At 43.8% G+C, this 26,456-nt stretch overlaps 1 protein-coding gene across 1 annotated transcript in view; it reads left to right on the top strand.

Moving 5' to 3' along the window:
* The window catches only part of MAMDC4 (MAM domain containing 4), a 498,376-nt gene that overhangs the window by 294,285 nt on the left and 177,635 nt on the right, over positions 1-26,456 (top strand). The window contains exons 17-20 of the mRNA XM_069609267.1: positions 7,002-7,209; positions 8,667-8,919; positions 11,206-11,349; positions 13,178-13,312. Of these exons, the coding sequence (XP_069465368.1) occupies positions 7,002-7,209; positions 8,667-8,919; positions 11,206-11,349; positions 13,178-13,312 (740 nt within the window). The remainder of the gene's footprint in view (positions 1-7,001; positions 7,210-8,666; positions 8,920-11,205; positions 11,350-13,177; positions 13,313-26,456) is intronic.

Genomic DNA, 26,456 nt, shown 5'->3' with positions numbered 1-26,456 from the left:
CTCTAAATATGCTCCTTAGTTCCTTTTCCAATCTCTACGATAACAAAAAGGTGGAGTCAGAAGCACATACTTTGCAGCTGAGCAAAATAAAACTGGGTGTGCAGGAGGTAAAGGGCCATTGTAAATATCTAGTAAATACATGGGACTCATCGAGGGTTGCTTTGGAAGACCCTACTCAGAAGCCAAAGGATGGCCCTCTGACATCAGTCATAGTTATCTGCCCAGAGATAAACAGCTCCCCGTGATAAAGTTAGGGAATGTGGTACTGGTGATCGACCCCCTATCTCTTCATACTCCCAAAAACAAGTTAAGGTAGGGGGTGACAACCAACTGCCTAAAAAGAAGAAAAAGAAGAAGGGGAAAATAGGAGTTCAAGAAACTATCTTAGGAATCTTAATTTTTATGAAGCTATACTTTCCCCTCATAAAGGTTCTATTGGGGTGCAGGGAGAAGCAGAACCTGGAATGTCAGCTGCCATGGTCCCGGCTAATGTAAGAACTCCTAGTGTTTTACAGTCAGAAAATTCAAATGGAAAAAAACAAAAAAAGAGGTGCAGTGGGCAAATCTCTTCTCCCAGGACAAAGGGGGGGAAGTGGCAGTAGTTGAGAAGTCATGTGTTGGTATTGAGGAGGGGAGGGTTGAGTGTGATCAAAGGAACTCCCAGCCTTTAAAGGGCAAGGGAGTCGACATGTGTATTGAAACGGATAGGGTGCAAGAAGTGACCGAAGATAATCATCTTTCCTTCCGGGGCGGAAGTAATTTTGAGAAGTGTGGAGTTTCCAAATCAAAGTTCTTGTGCTATCTTGAATGAAGTGGGGAGGCAAACCCAAGTTTTGTTGGGGGGCTTTGAATCTAGATAGGGTTCCTAGAAGGCCCTATGCATTACAGGCTGATGAAAAGGACTATCAGGACTGCCAATTAGGTAATTCACTGTCTAGGACAGTAATTGAAGGTGATCGTCAGATAGCACAGCAAGCAGAGTGTATCGCTTTGACATCCGTGCAGAACCTGCCAACGCAGGTTTGAAACCCGGCACGGTCAAACTCAGCCTTTCATCCTTCCGATGTCGATAAATGAGCACCACACACTATGAGTAATAATAAGGGCGCTCAGATACCTGAGGGTTCATAGTCTTATATAAATACAAAATTAACATTAAATTATTGTATATCCAAGGCAGTTGGGCCTGTGGCTCCAGGTTGTACGTGTCAAGGTAGCCTGCTGGGAAAACCAAAGCCTGTTCGAATAATGTGGGGTCTGCAGGCTTTCTGTACAGTAAGAATACTTTGGTACTTGAGGAGGGGGGGGGATACCAACAACTCTCCAATAAAGGAAATATGCCTGAGGTAACAAGTTGTGATGAGAGGAAAGGTTTAGTGTTGGAGTGCCTCTTTGCTATTCCTGAAGAAGTACTGTTAAATCGTAGTAATGTGTGGAAGTTATTACATGAAATCCCCCAGTTACGCCTGATTAGTACCATGGATATTGAGTGAATATTCTTTCCGAATATCAGGCGGACAGGGGTAGTTCAAACATGTATGAAATCTAGATTGGTAGTGAACCTGATAATGGCATGGCTGACCTTGTGAGACATCTTGAATACGACTTGTACCCTCTACAAGGCCATAAGGAGTGAAGAAGGGAGGAAGACTCATTTTTTCTGGGAAGAGAATACCAGCTTGGTCAGATGAGGTAATTGAGAGTGACTTGTGATGGGGCAAGGAATTGTAATTCAGCTCTAGAACAAAGGGGCAATCTATTAGGCGTTTGGGGATGTTTGGAATTGGCTCCCCAGGATTTTACCAGGGGGCTGGATCCCAATGAGTGAAAGGAGGACGGGGCTTTAGCAATGGAGGAGGTTGCTAAGCTGTTTTCCCATATCAGTTGAAACTCCCTGGGCTTTATGAGCCTATCTAGAAGTAACTTTTTGGAGGCAGCGGATGTAATAATACTTCAAGAGATGTGGTTGATCAAGGCAGTAGGTTTGGATGGTTATATGATCTTTCAGCAACCGGCAGAGAAGGTTCGGGGAGTCAGACCCTCAGGTGGGTTGATTACAGCAATAAAGAATGACATTTTTCTGGAGTCAAAGGTCATCTTGAATTAGGTCTACAGTATACTAGCCTGTATAGTAAGATTGAAGAATGTGCTAAATGAATCCCCGGTATTGATAGTGAATATCTATAGTAACCCTAAGTGTGTCCAATTTACTCAGATTTTATTTAACCTAACACAAATTTGTGAAGATTTTTGTTGCAAGCAATCTGGTGTTCACATTGTGTTGAGGAGTGGTTGAAGTGTACGAAAAGAAGTAGTGGAACTATGTTCCCTGCTGGCCTGCCCCCGCTTTCCACTAACTCCATCAGCACCCTCCCTCCTAGGTGCTATCCAAACCCCCAAACAAACAAACCTGCTGTTTAAGGGAATGTGCTAGATTCAACTTATTCCTACACTTTTATTTTAAAACGAAACCATTCTGGAATGGTTTCTTTTTAAAATAAAAGTATAGGAACAGTTAAACTTAAAAAATAAAAGTAGAGGAGCACTGCTCCCAACCCCCACCGGTCACGTTGATCACTGGTGTTGAGTGGTGATTTGAATGCTTTATGTTCGGAGAGTGAGGGTCGTGGGCGATTAACAACACATGCTCGACTGGACGGTAAAGAATGGCTTTTTTTTCGATAAGAAGGGATTATCGATTATTAATGGTAATGTTCTAGGAGATATACCCACGAAAGATACATGGAAGAATGCTTTTACTTCTTCGTGTATTGATTATATTATGGTGTCAGATAGATTGTGCAGTGCTTGTTTGGAACTGAAAATCCCACAGACAACTTTAAGTCACCATAATCCGTTAATAGCTAAATTTGAGGTTAGAACCCAATGTAATGTTCAGACTGGATTCTCTAATATGGTTTTATCAAATGGTGGGAATAGATTGGGGGAAAGGATTTGTAGAGGGTATAGGTGCCAGGAACCTTTTGCCAATATGATAACCTCCATGTCTTTACCAGACAAAATTGATATATTAAAGATGGGCTCCTTTAATTTCCCACTGGATAGATGCTGTGTAGCTGGTAGGTGGGGGGCCAGGAAATCTAGGCTGCCCACACATCAGTTTGATCAAATGGTACAGGAAATGACAAAGAGACTACAGTGGGAAATCCGGCATGTGAGAAGGTCCCAGGAGGAGTGTTTGGAATCAATGAGGGAACGGATTAAAAAATTAAGACTAGTATATTAGAGCTGGTATAAGTCACACATGTATTATTGGTCTCTCTTAGAAGGTGAAAGAATGTTACGCATGGTTATTGATAAGGATACATGTTACTTCTGGTGGGTGGTGAATGCTCTAGTTTGTCCACAGGATGATAAACAAGATAACCCCATCTTTGGGGAGGTATAGGGTAAACATTTTGAATTGATCTATAGGCGCCCTTTGGTATCAGTGGAGCTTGCAGTTATTAATAGCCCGTGGGTCTTGAACATGGGGGTGGATACTATTTAAGGCCTTATCATAAAGGCTTAAAATGTGAGAGCAGCTGTACCTAATTGACTATCAAATGTTATCTTAAAGTTCAACCCAAGGGTATAGGCAGTTATCTTGTTTTTGATCTTTTCATCAGTCTTGGGAAACAAGAAGACCCCAAGCTTGTGGAAGTAAGTGTTCTGTGATTGTTCCCAATTTTAAGAAAGGTGACAGGAACAGCCTGCACAACTACTGGCCTACATGGCTGCTGGATAGTGAAAGTAAAATCTTTGCTAGCTTACTGTTGCAGGAATTGGAAACATGGGAAGTGGATGCTGGACGCTTGTTGAAATTCCAGACCAGCTTTAGAATGGGTATCTTGACTTCGCTGAATGGTTTTGTCATTTCCACTGTACAAGAATTTGAGTGGAATAACTCATCGCGTCAGGTTTTTGTCTTGGCTATTGATTTTTCCATGGCATTTGACACAGTCAATCGCTCTCGCCTTTGGGCGAAACTGCACGCTGGGCTTTTCCAGACGCCCTACTGGCTATAACCTGCAAAATGAATGAGTAATACATTGTTCCAAAACAAATGTGTTAAGGTTCAGTGGGAATGGCTGAAAGCCTCTTGGTTTTAGAAGGTTGCTGCAAAATGAAACAGCGTTACCTAGATTGAACCTTGTCAATTTGGGGTTTGTTTTAGATGAAACACCTAATAAGGAGAATGTTTGGGGCAGACTAAAAGTGAAGGCGGAATAGGGAAGTCCAGATGACCAAGAAACATAAGAAATTTTGCAGGTTGGTTCCAATGTTACATTTTTACAACTTGAAGGTAGTGCCTACAATAATGTATGGAACGGAAATAGCATCTATATTTCGTGAAATGGATTATGATCGAGTAGAGGCGCTCATCTGGAAGAAGACCCTAAACTTGCCAAATTGTCTTCCAATCGTTGCTGTGCAACAGGAGTTGGGTTTGGCCTCATTGAGATGTACCCTAAAAGGAAAATGTTACCATTGTATGGTCTCCTGTTAAATACTTCACAGGGGACTTTAAACTATGATCTGGGGGCAGCTTTAAGGGATTTGCGGTCCATTCAGCTGGTCCCTTTTTCCAAAGCTGCAAATCAAATATGAGGAGAGTGCAATGTGTCCAAGGATCTATTAATAGCCAATCCCCTGCTGGTAAGGAAAAAGTTGAGAGAATCAGTTTGGTGCACAACGTTGGAGAAGACTGATTCATATAAATTGTACAAAAGTCTCTTCCCTTTTGCGATACTTATAGGCTATATGCCTTTGTATTTGAGAAGGTTCACCAATCCTTATTGGAGGGGACAATTCCTAAGACTGAGGCTCAACTTATTAACAGGAGAAATTCAGCGCGTGCGAGAAGGGGATGGAAATAATACATTTACGGTAGTGGGCAATTGTTCGCCACGTAATAAGTCTAGTACGGTCCAAAGCTGGGAACAAATACTGGTAGAGTGTGAGGCATTAGATGCAGAGCGCTGCTCTCTCTTGAAAAGATTATTTTGGAACCTTGATTATGTGAACAAGGTGGAGTTATTCTCGAGGTTGACAAGTGGTGAGGAAACACTTTTAACAATTGCTTCTCTAAAACTATTAGCACAAGCTAAGATAATTGACAACGACCCGGGCGGTAAGGGATTACCAGTACCGGTAAGGGATTACCGGTACCGGTAAGGGATTACCGGTACCGATAAGGGCACTGATGACGGTAATCCCTTACCGCCCTATTCCGAGGTCCCTTTGCAGGTCCTCCCTTAACGCCTGGTTTTACCAGGCGTAAGGACAGGACCCGCAAAGGGACTTTGGAGGTAATAACGGAACCGTAATTTGCGGTACCGTTATTATCGCCTTCCCCATTCCCATTGAGCCCTATGGGGGCAAAAATAGGAATGGGGAAGGGCCATGGTGAATGGGGAATTACCGCCCCTGCCAACCTTGGAATGGGGCGGTAATTGCTCCATTCACCATGGTGGAATCGGTAAGGTTCCGGCAGCAACCATGGCGCTAATAGCGCCATGGTTACCGCCTGGGTCGTAATGAGGCCCAATGTGTAATGTATTTTATTATGTCAATATTGATAAGTGCTTTTAATCAAGGGATTACAGGTTATATCGGATGTTGATTTGCTGTACTTTTCCAATGATGTATTTTAATAGGGTGGGGGGTGGGGGTGAGGGTGAATACCAGGGTTGAAGTTTGCTATGTGTACAATGTGTTTTTGATTTCACGTAAATGGGAGGTTTTGATTGATTAATTGAAAGTGATGTTCATGAATTAATCGTTTTTATGTGTTTGTAATTTAAAAAGGAATTATTATTGTGGTTGTATTTATTGTTCTTTTAAAAATGTTAAGTGACAATGTTTTTTTTTAAAACTTTTGTGTAAGGTTGACTTTTATCAGCCACTATCACAATAAAGAAAGACAGATTGTATACCCACACACATGTGAGTCTACACCGAACTTCTATGATTGTTTTAAACTGTTCTAACACGGTGACAAAACGTTTATGCACAGTTCTTGTCAGCAAAGTAATGCTGTGCTTGTGATGTGCATGGTTGGCATTTGGTGTTTGTTTGGCCCCAGTTGAAGCTGAGTTATGTTATGTTATGTTATGTTATGTTATGTTATGTTATGTTATGTTATGTTATGTTATGTTATGTTATGTTATGGGGCATAAGCGCCCTTTACCATTGGTGTGATTCCAAAGTGCTGTGGATTGAACGCCCTCGGGGACTGCAGTCCAGGTCAGTGGAGAGAGTAATGTAGTAAAATGGGCTTGGGTGCACTTGGTATGTGTGCAGTCAGTGTGGAATAAATGGTGTGCAGCTGCTGTGAGAAATCAGAGGGCATCTTCATGCCTACTCCCCTTGAATCCTCTTCTCAGGTGGCCAGGGAAAGTCCTTCACTCTTGGATCCTGACCCTGGGGATGGAGATGCGAGGGAGGATCACCTGGGTGGAGGGTCCTTGGGGATTGGGGAGAGGATGTCTTTGGATGGGGCATGGTATCCCCCTTTCCCTTGTGATAATAAACCCAAACCTCCCCCTACCTTCATAGGTTATTGCCAGCCATTTCCTCTTATTTCCCCTCCATTATATCACTATAGTACTGGGACGAGGAAGAGGCGACTAAGAGTTTTACACACAAACATTCAGGAAGAGGCCTGGAAACTATTGCAAGGGTCAGGCATGTCCAGAGAACACTAGTAATTGTGGTCAGGCAATTGGGCTTGAGGCCTGCACCAGCAACCTGTTAAAAGGTCACAGGTGCATAAAAGGTGGAGCCGCCAGCAAGGAAGGGGAAACCAGCAGGAGACACAGGGCTGGGAGAGACGGGCCTGAGAGTGGAGAATTCCTGCTCAGAAGTGGGCTGCTGGTGAGAGTCCTGCCTGGAGGCCAGGATGCCAGCTACTGCAGGGGAGCGACTTTGGCGCCGGGTCCCGAGTGGGCCATGAGAGGGTCAAAGCTGCCTGAGTCTCCTCTGCCTTGTGCTCACAGCCAGAGGTGTGAGGCACGGAAGACACCTGAGTGCTGCAGACCACCAGTAGAATCTGTTGGTGAAGACCAGAGCTACCGGCAACCCACAGCGAAGTTTGCAGATGGCGAGCACTGCTCGCAGAGCTCCAGAGAAGCATGCCCGAAGCCAGAAAACATCAGGGACAAGAAAAGAGAAGATGCCCAGAGGAGACCAGTGAGTGAATTGAAGGTAACATTCGTACCGGGGTGCTCCTTTGGCTACAACTAGGCATATGGTAATGCTGGTTGAACTGAAATTTGTGTGCAAGTGATGGTCAACCCAGAGTGAGGGGTTTTTGAATACCGAGCAAACATTGAACTATAAGTGAAGGAACCTGAGTATATAAACAGGCATTATTGGATACCGAACTAAAGGAAGGTTTTGCAAGCATTATTAAATACCGAACTAACGTAAAGCTTTGATAAACCTACAAATGAAATTAAAGTATGTGTGACACACACGTAATGAACCCTTAAAGACAAAGAATTAAGCTTTATGAATAAAGTGAAAATACAAGTAATGAGCACTTATGAAGATTGTGAAAGCAAGGTGGTGGAATAGAGTGAGCACCACAAAGTGAGTTGTGCGGCAGAACACACTGTGGCAAAGCCAAGAGACTGTCCAGGAGAATCCAAAGTGAATGTGAACCAAGCACAGGTGCAGTGAGAAAGAAACTTTTGTGGGCGAGAAAACCTAGGTTTATCAGTTACGAGACCTGTGATGGGTGGACCGTGTGGTCTGACAACTGTGCCAAGCCCGAGGATACCCTGTTTGGAAAAGCCAAGGAAAGTAAAGACAAAGAATCTCAACTTGTGAACTAGATTGCTGAAGTGAATGTGAAAGATGGCCGAATGCATAAACTATTGAAGAGCCCGAACAATATTAAAAGTCGACCTGAATTGGTTTGTAGAATCAAGAGACTTGAACTGATTTTAAGTTTGTAAGCTGGAAGAGCTGACATCTTGGAGAAGGGAAACCCTGAGACGTTGTGAACTGTATTGTTGTTTAGGGAAGGGACCCTGAGGGTTTTTCGGGACTATATTGTCTTCTTGGGGAAGGGAACGCTTGAGGTTATTTGAAACCGCTTTAAATTTGGGGAAGGTGAGCTGGAAAGTGAGCCAAGAGCTGGAAGAGGTTCAGAACTCTATTTGGAAAATAAAATGATGTTCTTTGTTCCTTAGACTAATTTAGCAACTGGAATAGTGATTGGAGATGTTCCCTTGCAATAATAAATACTTTCAAACATGGTGGCATTTGCTCTGTTCTGCGGATTACGTGACCCTTGCCCTTAATCTCTTTCTGACCTAATGAGGAACAGGAGAGAGTAGACGCTGAAGCATTCAAATCAGGACAATCATTTACCTTGATACTTGTCCTAGAGGGATGTGTGGCTGTGCTGTTTGCCAATACCCGGAGGGGTCTGCAAACTGCGACTCTCTCGAAGTTTTGCACTACAGCCCTCATAATGTTTCACCATTGACTGTGCTGGATAGTGCTCATGGGAATTGAAGTCCAAAACATCTGGAGAGCCCAAGGTTGCAGACCCCTGAAATAATGAGCACCAGTGAGCATCTGGGTTGGGTAGATTGGAATAGATGGTTATGGTAACACTCAGTATTTGCGAACGTGCAAGTTGACGTGTTTTGTCAAATTCTTGCATTTGGATATATTCTGTAATAATTATCACTAGGCACTGCCTTCAATTGGTTTATAAAACAGGCATTGCAATGGCACAAGAAATGCATCTGGAATTCCTCACCTCACCTGCTTTCATTTTTTCTCCCTCACAACAGGTCATGATCCGTGGCTGGGTGCCTCCCCACATCGACATCAATTTAAACGTTGGTCTTGCTAACATCAGTTTTGTGGACTGCAAACTAGACTCAACTAATGTCAGAAGTAGGTCTTCTTTAGTCCAACCAGTGGCAGAGAGGTGTGCCATCTGCAAAGAAATTATAGGGTGGCACTGATCAACCTCACTGAAAATGTATTGCTTTATTCTAGCCCGGGGGTCTGCAGCCTGTTGCTCTCCATATGTTTTGCACTATGACTCCCAGTATCCCTCATTATTGACTTTGCTAGCTAAGGTTTATAGGAGCTGTATTTCAAAACATCTGGAGAGCCGAAGGTTGCAGCCCACTTGTCTAGCACCAGTTTACACATAACAATATCCATTGTACTAACAGAAATCACGTTCAATTGCCTCATGTTTAAGGACAGTTATTGTGCTTATATTATTTGCTTTACTCCCGTCTGCCTATGAAACAATGCCAAAAAATAATGGCACCACTATCCCACTGATGCCAATGGCCTAGTTACATAGATCAGTGTCACAAAGTAATGTCAAATGGTTATCTCTTTATATGTAAGAGGTTTTCTATCAATGTATTCTTTACACTGTATGGACTGTGGGAATGTTGACATGTTAATGTTGGATACATGGGTCAGTGCATGGCCACAACTGGGAATGTAGGATATCTGGGTTAAAACCAGCTGTGTGCCTGCATGGTAGCCATGGTAGTCATGCATTAGATATGTGGATCAATGGTACCATTTTAGAAGAATGTCTGGGCAATTGGTAAAACAAAAAAATAACAAACGGCATATTCGGGGCTGGGGTACAGCAAAGAATAGATATGTGTCAGGGCTAAGCCATAAACTGCCGCAATGTTTAGTCACAAACGGGCTATGTTGCTAATCAGTCGGCCACATAATGGATGTCAGGGTTGATGGTAGGTGACATGCTGAATATATAGGTCATTGACAAGCCCTGGGCTAGATATTTGGGCGAGTTATAGGTCAGAAACTGACTATTTGATTGATTTCATGTTAGATCACAGGCTGCAAAAATTTGCAAAATGTCATTATCAAACTGGATACTGTATGTGAGTAATTGATAAACCACAAACTGTACTAGTGTGTCAATGGTACGTCAAAGACTAGATATGGATGTCAATGGGAAGCCCCCATGGGAATGTGTGGGCCAAAGGCTGGGCAAGTGGATATATGGGTAAATGATAAGCCACAAAGTAATTGACAGTCATTGGTGGCTCACAAATGCATATGAGGGTGGTGAAGGGTATGCCACCTACTGGACATGTCGGCATGTACTAGGCCACCACATAGTTATGTAGTCAGTAGTAGGTTGCATGATAAACATGTAGTTAGTGACTTATTTGAGGAAGTGGTAGATCACAAACTGTATTTTTAGAGAACATTAATTTCACAGGCTAAGCATGTGAGTCAGTAGTTAGTTCATCAATGGTGAGATAGGTTAGATTAGATATTGGTCACTCACACAATGGGCCTCATTATGAGGTCAGCGGTAAGGGGTTAACGGCGCTGGTAAGGATGCTGGTGCCGGTAACCCCTTACCGCCGCGTTGTTAGCTCCCTCCCCATTCCCATTGAGCCCTACGGGGGCTCGAATGGGAATGGGGATGGGTTCCCTGAATGGGGAAATACCGGGTCCTCTAAGGTTGGAATGACCCGGTAAGTCCCCATTCAGGGAACCCGGACCCGTTATGAGGTATGGGGGTAGCCATGGCGCTAATAGCACCATGGCTACCTCCATACTTGTAATGATGCCCAATATATGTACATTTGGTGGTGTGCATACTGTGGAGCTCATGATCCAGGTCCGACTAAATTACACAGGGGACTTATTACGTTTGCTGTTAGTTGCAAGCAGGCCCCCTCCATGCAATTTTAGTCATTGGTACTATGAAGGGCCAAAGGTGTAACTGCATAACGGCCTGCACACCTTTGTTTTTACACTTAGAAGTACACATTGAGTAAATGCTACCTAACATTTACGTCGGCCAAACAACATTTACAATGAATTTTATGGAAGCAGACAGAATACATAGGCATGCTGGTGTAAACGCTTCCGCATTTGTACGGGGAGACAGGAACAGTAATTCTGTGGCATGCCCCTCCCCACCGCACAAATGAATGAAAATGAAGCACTCGTAATAATTTTATGCATTCATTTTACTCATGCTTTTTACTGTACTCCACATAGAATATGGCCCTCTTTGGGTATACCAAGTACTGAGATTGGCGTACATTGTATAACTATCCAAATAGTTGGACCAGATAACCAACTGTAGACAATCACTGAGGATGTTGGTGAACCGAATGTATATATTCTACAAATGATGAGATTTGTTTCCTGTTTTATCAGCAGCTGAAGTCTCTTGCAACTTTGAGACGGATATGTGTGGATGGTACCAGGACCAAAGGGATGACTTTGAATGGGCACTTGCCAAAGGGGAACAAGGTCCTGTCTCTAACAACAAACCACAATTTGATCACACTACTGGCAGTGGTATGTATGTTTTACAGGTCCTGCGTTTATGGTTCAGCTTCCCATAGCCTCTGGCAATAGCAGAATGGCCTGCCATTGCCTACAAGAGCATATATGGGAGTTCTGTAGCACCACCCTAGCTGGCTAGCACCACAGTCTTCTGCAAGAAAGGGGTTTGGTACAGAGTTACAGAAATGGGGGAAGGAGGAAAGCTCTGCATGTCGGAAGGACGTCAGCGATTCAATAGTCCTTCGTTAGGTTCCCATGGTCCTCATGCTACAGCCCTGGCCAGAGGAAGTTGTGATCTTAAGATCTGTGTGCTACATCTATGAATTGGAGGAGAAAATGATGTTTTAAGATCTCGGGGCTAGTGATGTGGCCCAGTGGATGTTATGTTTTTAAGATTCCTTTGTTGTGGCTTTGTTAGAGGGGAGGACATTTCTTTAAGATTCCTCTATTTTTGTTTAGGGACAGTGGGAGAGGGTACGTTATAGAGTCATTAGCTTTAGTGCCAGTTCAGTTTGTACCCCGGTTAATGTACTTGCTTGCTTGTTGTATCTGCTACGCGACTCTACATTGTGTGATCTGTCTCAGCAAAGACATATATATCATCTATCCATGTGCTACAGCTCTGTGGTAGGTTTATGCCCGTAACATCTCTGGGAGATGCTCTTTGGAGTTCTGAGCTATAACAGGTCATATGGTCTTACTTATATTACTTGCATGTATACATGTTTATTTGGATTTGATAAAACCATCAAACAGTTGGAAAAGTAGACAATTCAAGAAATAAATAATTACAGAATACAAGCTACAATCCAATAGGATCTGGCTTAGCTAAAACAATAACAAAGCAAATGCTACAAAGGTCTTTACAAGAGGAAATATGTGTTTGAGGTCGGATGTTATGGAAGGCTACATGCCACAGCTCTGCATAAAGGAAGATGTACGATTCCTCCACTGTAGGTGTATGGGGCTCTGGCCTCAAGTCACGATGCGTATGCCACACGGCTACATTTTATTGAGTTCTGGCAATAAAATACCTAACATGGGTGGGCAGTGCTGAAGGAAACCGTGTGCCAGTGATGCCTACTCTGCAGAACTGTTCCGCACAAGTGAGGATTTATTGCTGGAGAAGGGCATCAGATTAGGAATCCTGAAAGAAGAGGTGCTCCCATTACCTATAGCAAGGATATTGGCATGGCCATCTACATCCACCTGCCTACATGCCTCTTGAGGGGTTCAAGGAAACTGCACTCTGACTGCTGATTCGCTGGCCTCAGCACCACACCACAGCACCACACGTACCAATGCAGGTACCAATTGGTGTATACCTTCCCACTTGTAACTGAAGCAAAATCACGCACGTAGGTTACACAGGGATACTGGACAGCCGCCATATGTTTGCGTTAACATACCTGTACTACATGAGTGTATTTTTTCATTCATGGTTATAGCTTTCCATTACTTCCCGTTACTACAGGCCTGGTTTGAATTTGGCCCACTTTGTTGAAGGCTATGGATTCGAAACAAAGTGCCATGCAGTCAATATGATAATACTAAGGGTCAATATCTGCATTTTGCGAAGACACAGGAAGTGCGTGTCCAGTGTAGTTATGTTTCTGTGTATTATAGGCTTCCTTCCTTGGTTTACCAGGCTGAGAGCTCCTGCTAAACCCCATAGTGCATGGCAAGTTAGCCATCAAATGGTAACCACATGGAGAAAATGGGTCTGGATCTAAGTTGTTTGCCTAGAGAAAAATTAAATTCCACTTTCCAGTGTAAATCCATCAGGACATTTCCCGACTTGCAATCCTGTGGGACTTGAATAAAATGTGTTTTGTTTTAGGTGGCTTTGTATATGCGGATGCCTCCTCTGGACTGCAGCGTGGCACAAGAACCCGACTTCACACCTCTCTGCAAAAGAAAAATCAGGGCACCCTGTGTCTCTCGTTTTGGTATCACATGTATGGACCTCATATTGGTAAGCGTCTTCTCTTGTTCTCTGTGAAATCGAGATCTTGACACTCCCAGTTAAAGGGAGATTAGTGGTCCCTTGATTTATAGAGTATTTCGCCCACAATTAAAATCTTGGGGCAAGGAGCCTGTCCCTCTGGCCTGACAATTGCACCCCTGGCCGATAACAAGAGAGGTAGGGTTGGAGATCCGTCAGGCCATCATGTCAGAGTCTTTGCTCCTTCCACCATCGTGAGGCAGGTCTACTGCAAGGTCCCAGCTTGCCAGTCCTGTGAGGGTTGTTGAATTGCACTAACTCCTATGGAAATGTCTTATGCGCAGCCCACTATGCTCATAAACAACTGCAGACTTGGCACGTCTGGGGGTGGGGGGAGTGAAAGTGGACAAAATAACAAACTGCAGCTCTCGACTCCATGGTTCTCCACCTCTCAGCATTCGCACCTCAGCCTTGGATATTCAATCAACTGAAGTAATGCAAAGATTTAATGACTCTCCCTATTCTGAACATTATACTCTAGGGGCCTGATTCACAGAGCGTTTTCCTATGGGATTGCGCCATTATAAAACGCTTTGGTGAATCAGGCCCTAAGTCACTGTTATACACACTATGTTTATTCCTATTTTCCTGATAGCCACCTAAGAGCAACTGGAAGGCTTGAAAAAATGTCAGTAAGTACTGACACAGCATGCAATTTGGTTCCAGAGAACGTGGAGTCACTTATCTCCTGTAAATTCTTTATTCACAGACTACTGTTGGAATTTATTTTCCCTTTCTAAATATCACTGCGCTTCCCGTGCTGTCAGTCACAATTTCGACGCACTTTGTATTCAAAAATAAAAGACGGTGTTCCAGTGCGGCTATTATCTGGCATAGTATTCGACCTTCAGCGTGCTGCTCTCTGTTTGCCAGGCAATGATGATGTGTTAATGTTCACCACGCTCGCCACACTGTCTAGTTTTAAGACAGCGTGCCACTGCGGTCTTCCCACGCTACTAGGTTCTTTTCTCTAGTCCACCAGCGTTCATCACGCAGCGCAATCAATTGCTATCACCCTTGAGCATAGATCGTTTCTACGAGCAGCTTCCACAAAGGTTTGCCCAACAAGTCTTAACTCCTAATTGCTCAGCAATACGATCCTGATGTTAGCGATGTGCTCTAAGCACTTCCTTGATGTATTAACACGCTCCGTTCACATCTTCACTCCTGAAAGCAGTCCCTTTACAGAACACTGCAGTTTAGTTTTAAAATGACTGCTGTGATGATGCTGGAAATGCCTTATGGAGTGACAAGGCCTCCAGTCCGTCTCCTGCCACTTCTCTGCGTGTGTTTTCCTTATGTCTTCTGCACTGAAGTCCAGCCTGGACCTCTGGCGGTGCAGCTCTTCATTTTATCTTTTGGTGAACAACACCCATCGGATACCCTTATGGTACCCATGGGTAGGTACACCCTTGTACCACTTATGTGTGTTTCTTGGCACTTGTGTGTTGCCCACAGAGCAAGGAATGGGCAGTGGCTCTGAGTGGCTCTGAGTGTCCTCCATTTTTGGGATACCCAGGCCCTGCCATAGGAATCAATGGATTACAACACAAAGGCAAGATGGTCATTGTGGCCTCCTGGTTTCTAATGACTTTTACCTTGTTTCCAAAAGTCCTGGGAAGCCGTGATTCCGTCTCTTCCTCCTGAATGGCTGTTGGGTGGAAACACCATATATGTCTCTGTTGATCCATTTCCTCCTTACTGGCTGTTGAGTGGAATATGTCGCTGGGGCTGCCTACAGTCAGACTGATTGGAGCCTTCCCAGGTGTGTGGATCTCTGTGGTGAATGGAGTTGGGAGTCAATTCACATTCTCTATTGTGATTGTCTGGTTTCTGTGCGTGTGACACAATGAATGAGACAGCCCTGACTGAAACTGACATGGATGCAGTGTAGTGTGCTGAAAGGCTGGTTACTTGCCCCACTCCACATTCTTTGTCTGGGCAGAGTGAATGGCCTGAATGCCTGTGAACCTGATTGGCTGCCTGCATGCATGAATGTCCTTCTGTGTGATTGGCTGACTGAGCCTGGCTCAGCCAGAGTGAATGGGGAACAGAAGTGAATATCTGGGGACCTCTCAATTACAAATTTGTTCAGAACTGAAAACGAATCTCAAGCAAGAAGAAGCTGTTCCTGGAAGCCCAGCTGGAGGATAAGTCTGCTGCTGCATTTCTTCACTTTAATCTGAAAGTTGTTGTGTCTCCTAAGGACTGATCCAGAGATGACCTGCAAATTAGACCTTTCCCTGAGCTATGAGGGACCATTGTGCAAAGCTGCTGCTATTCATCGAAGTATCCTGGAAGCCATTCCTTTGTGTCTGCCGTCCGGAGAACAGGGTATTCAAAGTCTAGAAGAGGAGTGCCGGACATCTCGAGCCAGAGAAGTCCATTGGTGTTGCCCAGGGTTGGGAGGATCGTTTCATGACTGCTGGAAGGCGTTGATGCGTACCGCTGCCCAGAAGAGGGGGTACCCTGGCATAGTGCTGCTTGACACCTGGAACAGAGAAAGTTCCAAACTGCCTAAGAACATTTCAAAGGACATCCCTGCCATCATCCCTGACCACTTTTTCCCACCAGAGAGCCCAGAGTCGCTGGAAGTAGAGGAGGGTCCATCAGTGGGTTTCCCGACACGAGAAGCTAATGAAGATGTCCTGAGGGTCCAGACTTGGTGAGGGTCCAAGGTCCACTCCAGTAGTCGAGTCCACATTGCCAGAAGCCATCCAGAGGCCCATGTTGTGGCTGCAGCACCAAAGACCCAAAGGTCAGATAACTGCAATATCCCGATACCAAAAGTGACCTATGCACCTGTCGCCACGAGAAGTCATTGAAGGATCGCAGTGGTTTTACATTCATCTGCCACCCCTATAAGGAGCCCACAACAAGTTTATTCTTCACAGGACTTCTACAGTCATAGAAGTCGTCGACCAAAGGAGAGCACCACGAGGAGCCAAACTGCTGCACTTCAGAAAGACTTTGGTTCCTTTTTATTCTTGGACTCAGCATCCCAGTGGCTCCATCTTCCAAAGGGGGTCCATCCTTGAAGGGAATCATTGAGTAAAGCAGAGAAACTCTGCCACTTCGCCTGCCAAGGCACCAAACATACTTTGACGAGGAAAAGCATCTTCTAGCCTCAGGAGACATCCAGGGGGCCGGGTTTCGTCTTGGATCCTGTTCTCCTGTGACTTCTCAGGTACTTTAGGGTGGTATAACATTTTAAAAGAAAGCACAAGGTTATTGAACATTATTGGACTGGGCTATAAAAGACAACATAAATTACTCCCTAACTTTTCCCTTACAGGTTGCCCAGGTGGGGGATCCTCACTCAGAATTACTTGTCTAGTCTTAAGAAACCATTCTGCCACTTGCCACTATTCATAACTAACCTGCCTTTCTTCCCTATTCTATGCTGGTATACCTGACTTAAGAATCTACCTGCCTATTTAAAACTATCTTCAGTTAATGCATCTATTACTGGATTTAAGTCATGTGTGATACCACATAGAATGTATGTATTTAACATTCTTTGAATAAGTATTCCAAGTACAAAGTGTTATTATTTATATGTGTATATATTACTGAACCCTTATTTTACATAAAGAAGCTGTGTACTTAAGAACCAACCTGCATCACCACCTGAAAGCTTATGCCTCGCTGCTCGCCCATTGCTACCAAATTGAGACCCTTGCTGGGGTGTTCTGTGCCTTTACCCTACCATATAGAGGACAGAAGTACAGATATCCCCCTCTAGACTTTACAACTCCCTTTTAACATTACAAATGTGCCCTGTAATTAACTTATTATACAGTTAGGCACTACAGTTTCAGCTGAAGGCAACTAATGTCTTTTGAAAATAGCATGGGTTTTGGATTCACTTATTTCTCTGATTGATGGAGTGTCTTTCTCTGAATTTCTTTCTCTTCTTCATCGTCCTAAATACTTTTGTTCTTAGTTACTTTCTTCAATTCTTCTGAAGTCTTGAAAACTGCGACCTCCTCAAAGACTGATCTGAATGAAAGGCAGTTTAGAATTGTCTTCAATGTTCCAAATTAGCTCATCAGAGTTTCTCATCCAATCAGTTTTGCGAAGAGTCTCCACCATCTTGGAAAGGGGTTGGCCCACCTCCCTGAATGAGAAAGCATGTATCATTCCCCATGCTCTCACACAAACCGCCACCAAGACTCCTTCCTAGATCCTATAGTATTTCTAGATTCACTAACACCCTTGCCTGTCTTCTAGGATACCTCCAAAGCCAGAACCTGGCATCTAATTGTTGTATCAGCTAACACCCCATTAGCTATATAGCAGTCAGGCATGGCAAGTGGTGGTGGTGGGAGCCATAGTTGCCCCCCTTTCTGGGATGAACAGGATTCCACTGTATTGTGGTTCCGACCCGCTGAATCCACCCAGTAATCCAAGGACACCACCAGACACAGCAGAAGGGTTTGTGGGGGGCAAAGTCACCTGAATATCAGGGGGAAATTGGCTTAAACTTAAGGGTATTGTGTGTAAATTAAATTACAGGTGTTCCGCCAGCCCTCCTGTGCATGTGTGTCATACTCATGAGAATCCCCAGAATTCCTTTATGCCTGGATAAGCGTGTGCCATGTGGAGGGGAATGCCTCAGGTTCTCCATGCCACTGGCTGCCCCTAGGAACATTTGGGATTCCACTGGCCTATGTAGGTGGAAAAGGACACACCTTGAGACTATCCATGGTAGCAGCTCAGTGTTGCTGTACTATTCCAAGTGCTAGCCATCAGGATAGAAGTAGCTCTTCTGTTTTGCCATCCATATGGCATAAGGTAAGGGTGTTATGGGCAGGTGGAGGTCGATCCCAGGTCATGTCAAAATGAACACCTTAGTGTTTTCATTAAAATGTAATCTTTACTTTAATGAGATTCCTCAAGCAGGACACATTTTAGGATTTGTGGACTTGTGCTGGTGTAATAACCAAGGAAATTGCATGATTCACAAAGAAGCGCTGAGATTCAAAAGAGTGCCACTACTGTCTCCATCTTAATCCCACAATCATGATTTTATTTAAAAGACATACAGCACACACTTCAGGAACCGGATGGAACCTCATCCAACCTCATCAAGCAACAAGTTGGGGGTAGATCTCTTTCCTTAGCTTGGGCCTCACTCTGAAACAGCCTCACGGCCTCTCTGTAATTTGAGGAGAACCGTCTACAGTTCCGGAAGCACCTCAAGACCTTCCTCTATACTTCTGCCTTCGCTTTTCCTCTCCCCTGCTGACCTATTTGCCACCGTGCACCTGGTTACCATCTGATTTCTGGCCCAGAACCCTGCCCAGCCGCACACCCGTACTGCCTCCTGGCAACCCTTGCACTTGGGTCTGTATCTGCAATGCTACAGCCCTTTCCTTCACTTATAAGACACCTGTTGTCTACACCTATTCTTGCCCTTACCACCTGCTGGCCGCACTACCTGTCGTTGTTCTTTCACGTGTTCAGCACTTTCCACTCCTCCCCTGCCCCTCACCCTTTCCCGCTTCCCTCTCCCCTGCACTTGCATATTCTCAAAGTCACTAGGCCTAGTAAGATCGTTGTTTTGTCCTCCCTTGTTCCCCTCTCTTGCCCCGTCACACTCTGAAAAACTTGTGTATGGGTGCGATACAAATAAAATATCATATCATTTGATACATTACATGTTCTTTCTACAGTGTGACTTAGAGATAGCATGGTGGGGCCTTGTGACGCCAAAGAAACACTTGTGTACGAGTGCGAAATAAATAAAATATAATTTCATTTCAAAGGAGTCAGCAGTGCTAATTCTATTTGGGGACAGAAACCGAACAAATGTTCTCCAAAGTTGGCAAGGCTGCAGTAACCTTTGAATTAAGGTAACATCCAAAAACTGAAAACAAGTAACTGAAACAAATGCATTGCCTCCTAGCAGATCAGTAAAAGATCAATCACAAGCCAGAGTTTACTGCTGCAGGGTCTTGATTGTCTATGCTGTAACACAGCATATATATGGTGGCTGGGATATTACAATGTAATATTGCTCAAGAGGTCATGGACCAATGACCATTTTTCCTGCTAGGAAACAATGTGTCCTCTGCTCTACAGATTCAATAATTATCTGGTTGAGTTCTCGTTACTATCGGGTGACAAGGCCCAGGTTGCTGCATATGTAGACTACTGCGAGGAGAAACCTAATCCCTTTGTGATGGGGACCATTATTGTAGGTTCTGAGAGCAGCCTAAGCTCACATGGTAGCAGTGGATAGTTCAGAAAGATCCAAACTAGTTTGTCTCCAGAGTTTTGGATGATCAGGCATCCTCCACCATTAGCTGGAAGATCGTAGAGTTTCCTGTGGAGAGCGGCCGATAGAAATAAACCTGCAAGAAGGACTGAGACGGTGGGCAGGTCGCCCTTTGAAGAAACTCCTGCCCGGTTTCCACAGGCGCTCTGTGGACAGAAGGCGAAGCGGTTGGATTGAAGGAGCAGTCTACACCGAAGGCCTCAAGTTGATTAACGAATGGTGAGTAAACTAAGGGTTATGGCAAATAACGGGAGGGTATTGTAATAATTTTGAGTAACAGGAAATAATTGTAGAGATAGGAGAGACCACCTAGGAAGGCCTAATTCAAGGGAGTCAGAAGGAGACATCTCAAATCCCAACGGGAGAAGAGTGAAACATAAAACGCGTAATCAGGATTACATAAGGTGATGTCTCAAACCCTGTACAGTGTAAAAAGTAAAGGCGAGGGAAGAGGTGATTACAGTGTTTAAAATGTGTAATGTTGGCTGGTCTGAATGTTGTTTGTTGAGTAAACTATCGAAGAGCGATAGACATTGTGAAAAATGTAAAACTTTGAGGAGCAACAGCAATTGAGGTATAGCAAAGCGATTGGTGCCAATCAAGAGAATAGATAGGGTATTGAAATAAGATGATTGAGCAGCGATTGATGGTGCTTGCTCATATTTGTTGTTTTAAAACATTTGAAAAATGTTGATTCAAGCAAAGGTAAAAGTTTTATTTAACAGTCTGTTAAGTATCAACAGTCAATTGGGGCTTGTCATTATGGGGGATACTCCTCTTATGCACCTATGCAAGACACTGCCAAAGCATATGCCCAAGCTCAAACAGTATAGTGCAGAATGGGTAAAGGGCACAGCAGATAAAATGTTCATGCTGTGGCCACAAGGGGGATCATTGTCAAGAGCGGTATTGCAACACATGACCACATACTTGCACGCTGCGCACAAAGGGAAGGAATTAGAGAAAAGATTAGCAATTTTAGACCTCTGGAAGATGTATCAAGAGGAAAGAGAAGACCCACCACCTGAGGAGTGGATGCTTAACCAGCATAAGGGAGAAGACGTTGAGCCCTCAGCTCCCCTTACCTTGCTTGAGGCAAAGGTGGTTGCTACGGAAGAGATAGCAGTTTATCCTATAAAGGAATTGAAAGCAGCGGCAGGGGAGAGTAATCCAATATATGGACCCCCCACTTATAGAAGTGATGGTAGTTTGGAAGAGAATAAGAGAAAGGAAGTATTTATATGATCATACAAGACAAGGAAGAAAAGAGAGAGCGGTTGAATTTGTCAACAGAAATAGACAGGAAGATTAAGAGATGGAACGGAGAAAAGGATAAGTCTGATGAGGTAGCGCTCATGCAGAATGAATGGATGGGAAGACAGATATTACTCAAGATAGATGGGAAAAGTATCGAGGAAGTGAGGCAAAGAGAAGATAAGGACGAACAAGAAAGAAAAGTTAAAGAATGAGAGAAGAGATTAAAAGAAGATGAGCAGAAAAGGAAAAGGTGGTAGTGACGAGAGCAGATATATCAGGAAGAACAAGAGAAAATAGAAGAACAAGCAGAAGAACAAAGAAAGTACAATATTAGACAAAGAACGATAGAAGAAAGAGACAGAAAGGAAGGAAAAAGAGAGGAGGAAGAAGCACAAAGACTAAGGAACAAAAGATTACAGAGACGAAGGGAAGAAGAGCAAAGAAGGGAAGGAGCAAGGAAGAGAGAAGAACGAAGGCAAGTGGAAGAAAGAATTAGAAGGGATGCGAGAAAGCGAAGTGAAGTAGATGAAGAAATAGAACGAAAAAGGAGACAGCGAGGTCTCGTTGCCAGTCTCATTTGTAAAGAACAAATGAGGTAGAGCACAGAAATATGATGGGACAGATTGGAAGGGATTCTTCCAATAAAGGAAGTAATGCCAGCAGTATCCAGAGTAGCGTTAGAAGAAGAAAGATTTGATGCGGAAAGTATTGGAGAAAGGATCGATATGGTTATCAACAGTTAAGGTGAAGTAGCGAGTATGGAACTCGAGGGAACGGTGATCGATCCCCAGTACCACAAATACAAAGTGAGGAGAGAAACCTGTTCAGTGATGAACGTCAAGCATTGTCTTTGAGCAGGCTGAACTTAGATAAGTGTGAAGGGGCTGACAGTCATAGTAGTTGGGGACTAGACATGTCAGACAAGGAAAGAGAGTCCAGTCTTGGGGCAGAAGGAGGGAGTGCATGCGCCCTTGAAGGAAGTCTGCAAATGGATAAGGAAGTGAGATGTCGGATCTGGAACAGTCTAAAGATAGAACGCCAGTTCCCATAGCATATCCTGAGCATCCCCGAGGATGATCATATAGTGAGAAGGGAGTGTTGCCACCATATGTAAGCAGGTTAAGGTCATTATCGACTAGTAGACAGACAGGGATGATTATCCCTGCCATGGATAGACTAATAGTGGGATCAGACTATAGGACAGGGCTCAAACAGTTTCCCTTGTTGGAGAAAGGGGGTGCAAAAACGCGATGCATTCCATGGCCACAGATGGACAAGGACAATTTAAAATGGAAGCTCCCTAGTTTGACTTTGGGCGCTGGGAAATTGATATACGAATGAATTAGAGAAAATAACAGGAAGAAATACGCTGGCCGTAGGGGAAATAAAGGGTCTCCTGGAAGCCATTCTTGGAGAGAGGGCTGATGACATATGGAGAAGAGGGGGATATTCCAGTGTGACTGCACAGAACACAGCGCATGATGGAGTGCTGTTCAATAATTGTAGAGGGCTCTCAGAGTACAGTATCCTGATACATCAAATATGGGTGCAATTATGACACTTAAATGAAGGAAGATGAGTAATCCTGCTTACATTCAGGATATTCAGGAGAAATGGTAGCTTGAAACTCCCACACCGGGATTATTCTACATGATTTTATGTCGGGGGTTGCCTGAGCCAGTACAGAGGCAGATGAAGAAACAAGTAGGGATGGAAGCGAAGCCATGGGCTGAAATGCAGTTACAATAGTACTTCATTGTCGGTTATTACAAGAGAAAAACAAGAAGAAAGATGACAATAAGAAAACCAAGGAAGCAAAGTGTTTTATTTTATTATTTTAATTTTTGTATTTATTTAAACACATTTTTATAAAATGTTGTAACATTTCGCCGTACAGCATAGTAAACAGTTCACATCATAACAACTTTTCCATCTGTACAGTTTCATGTCACTTTTTCACTTTAGTTCAGAAAACATTTACAAAATTTGCCATAGAAGGGGCGGTACTGACAAGCAGAGAAGACTTGGGAATGCAGGAAGCAATGGGTACATCACAGGCAAATAATTCACACCCGATGGACCAAGGTGGATATGGGTTTGCGCCACAAGGCAGAGGTATGGGTTATAGAGGAAAAGGAGGTGGATTTCAAAATATACAGAATGAGAACCAGAGTACTAAGGGAGGATATAATCAAGGAGGAATTAACAGAAGAGTTCCCCCAGTATGTTGGAGTTGTGGAATGACTGGACATATTGCGCTCATATGTGGGAGCCAAGGGAGTGTGCAATATGGACAATTCTCCAAAAGGGGGACAGCTTATCCTCCACCATACAGCACGCAGATTAGAGAGAGCTTTGCCCAAGATCACACATCTTATCAGACACAAGCAGCGTGAGTACAACAAGTACAACAGCAGGGACAAATACAAATGAATCTGCCACAAGGGCAGTCGCAACAAGCCCCTCTGCAGACACAGCAGTATGCAAACACAGGACAAGTATTGACACCCAGAATAGGAGGTGTCACTGTGGTAGGAGGAAATCCTTTCACAGAGACGGGGATGTGCTTGTATCCACAATAGGACAGCTCACAGGGTGACTTGATGTGTTCAGTACTATCTGTGACACCAGACCCCCAAGAGGAACCAAGGATCGATGTGACGATAGGAGGCAAATCCATTTCTTTTCTTGTAGACATTGGAGCAACTCGTTCGTGTATACGAGAAGAAAAATATCCAATGTCAGGTATTGCCATGAATGGTCAATGGTTCTCTGGAGCTACGAGCTGAGTTCCTTTTACTGATAAGTTGCCAGTCTGCATAGGGCAATATGACATGTCCGTTCCTTTGTTATATTCACCACAGACATCAGTTAATATTTTGGGACAGGATTTAATGACAAAACTTAACATGACAATTTTTTTTTACTGATCGAGGAATAGTGTGCTCCATTCCAGGATGGAGTTGTGTTCTTTGTGAGCATTACATACTGGATAAGGATAGAGAAAAGGAAAGTCCCACAGTGAATGGGGATAATGCGGCAACGACCAGCATTTTTTCAGGATGATCTTGAAAAGGTGTCGGGTGCCTTATGGACCACAGGCCCCTATGACGTAGGTTTATTGAAGAGTATAGAAGAGGTATAAAGGGTATAAAGCTTAAGCCAGGAGCTATTTTACCTCGAGCAAAACAGTACTCAATGTCTCGAGAAGCTGATGAAGGCATACTTCAGACTATTTTGGCACTAATGGAACAGGGGATGCTGGTGCCATCAGAATCATTGTGTAATACTGTAGTGTATCGATTAAGAAATCTAAAGGGGTGTCGTGTAGATTTATCCATGACATGAGACCTCTTAACCAGATTGTAGATGCTGAGTTTCCTTTAGTTCCCAACCCGGCGACAATATTGTGTAGTATCTGTCAGGCCTCTGCCCTTCTTCCCAAACCTCCTCGTCACCTGATTCTTCGGATGACCTGTCCTTGGTAGTGGAAGTTGTCTTCTTACGGGACTTCCTCTTGTCTGATGGTTGTTTCTCTTTAGGCTTTTGGTCCCTCCGAACTTGTAAGTAGGGTAAGCTAGAAAGAAAACGAAATGGGCTGAACAGGAACAGAGAGAGCTGTCATGCACACTGTCCTTCCCACAGATGGAACTGCAGAGCGCCGCAGAGAGAAACCTGAATCCGAAGGATGAGTCAGGTAAGAAAAGAATGGCAGTAGAACACCAAGGGATAGAAGCACAGACAGCGCCGGAACAGAAGAAGCTATTACGAATGCCGATAGGATCGCAGGAGTGCCGCGGAAAAGAAACAAGAAACCGAAAGGAGGCTAAGGTAGGCGAGTAATGCCGTTAGAACGACAAAAGATAGAACGAAGTAAAACAGACAAACAGATACGAAAAGTAAAGTAGAATGAAACAAGAGAGGGTACAAGAGCGGAACTACCAAGTGAAGAACTAGAAGTACAGAAGAAAGGCACAAGTAGAATATCAACAGAGTAAGCAGCGGAGCACTGTAAGGGTGAAAACAGATACAACGCACTGAGTAGGGGGCGGAGTCTGATTAAATACCTAAGTCCGCCACCTTGAATGAGGACTAGAGCGGGTAGAGAGTTCCTTGGACTAATGTCTCCAGTAATGCCACAGCTTCCACCAGTGATTCTTGACAGTATTGCAATGGAAGCTCGATATTTCACAGTGATCGTTTTGAAAAATGCGTTTTTCTCGATCCCATTGCACAAGGATTCACAAGACTTGACTTCATTTACGTTTCGCCAAAAGAGACTAAAACATACTAGGCTGCCTCAAGGGTACTGTGAGTCCCCATCGATCTTTAAAAGAGTCCTACAGATGGATCTAGGCAATGATGATCTCAAAAGTGAGATGATACAGTATGTAGATGACATATTGATTTGCAGCACCACACAAGATGAGTGCAGACACAACTCTATCCGATTAATTACTATTCTAGCAGACAAGGGATACAAGGTAGATGTCTAGGAGAAGTAACAATGGCCATGAAGAGGTGTTATACATAGGTCAGTTGATTTCACATGAAGGAAAGAAAGTGACACCTGAGAGAGCTGAGGCAATTATGAAAACCTCAAAACCAAGCACAGTGAGACAGATGCAACCGTTTTTGGGTTCGTGCAACTATGTAAGAGCCTGAGTGTTTGATTATAGCACATACACGAGACCGCTTCTGCAAGCATTAAAGAAGGCCACCTTCGTAAAACAAAAGTAGAATGGACTGAAGAAATGAAGAAAGGATTTGAAGAGTTGAAAAAGGCAGTTTTCACAGCCTGTTTGAGCAATTGTTTGAGCAATTATATTTGTTTTCATACACAAATGGGACATTCATGACAGCAGTGTTTACACAAGGAACCACATTGGGGTACAAAACCTTAGAATATTACAGTGGGATTTTAGACCCTGTTATGAGAGGACAATCCCCTTGTGAACAATCTTTGGCAGCTGCCGCGTTCGCAATCGAGAAGTCCACAAATATTATTATGTGCTGCTCTATGTCCCTCTTCGTGGAGCATGCTGTATTTGCTATTCCTAGAGAAACCCAGGGGCACATTGACATACCAAAGAACTTCAGCTTATGAGATAATTATTTCTAACCCAGTGATTGAAATCGTAAGCTGTAAAATAGTTAACCCTGCTACGTTCATATCTGAGCCAATAGGAAAAGGCGATCATGTGCATGATTGTGCTAATTATGTTGAATTTTATGATGATATCATCATGTGAAGGAGAATGCTTTAGCAGGAGGGGAAAGTCTCTTCATTGATGGTTCTTCGAAAATTGACCAGATTAGTGGTGAAAGGCATTCAGGCGCAGCATTAGTAAGACAGATTAAATGGAGAGTTTGAAGTAGTAGCAAATGCAAGGCTACCGTCTCAAGCAGCAGAATTAGTAGCACTTATTGTCGCACTTAAAAAACATGAAGGGCAGGAAGTGACAGTGTACAGTGACTCCGCCTACGTGACCTCAACCGTACACGCAGGATTGTCACATTGGAAAAGGAGGGGCTACCTCCATGCAGATGGCTCTCCAGTGCAGCATGCTCCCT

Source organism: Ambystoma mexicanum, chromosome 8 (assembly GCF_040938575.1).
Source record: "Ambystoma mexicanum isolate Mex_15411 chromosome 8, UKY_AmexF1_1, whole genome shotgun sequence".
NCBI lineage: Eukaryota > Metazoa > Chordata > Amphibia > Caudata > Ambystomatidae > Ambystoma > Ambystoma mexicanum.
The sequence above is the reverse complement of the archived record's forward strand: the minus strand, read 5'-3'. Positions and strand labels throughout refer to the sequence as shown.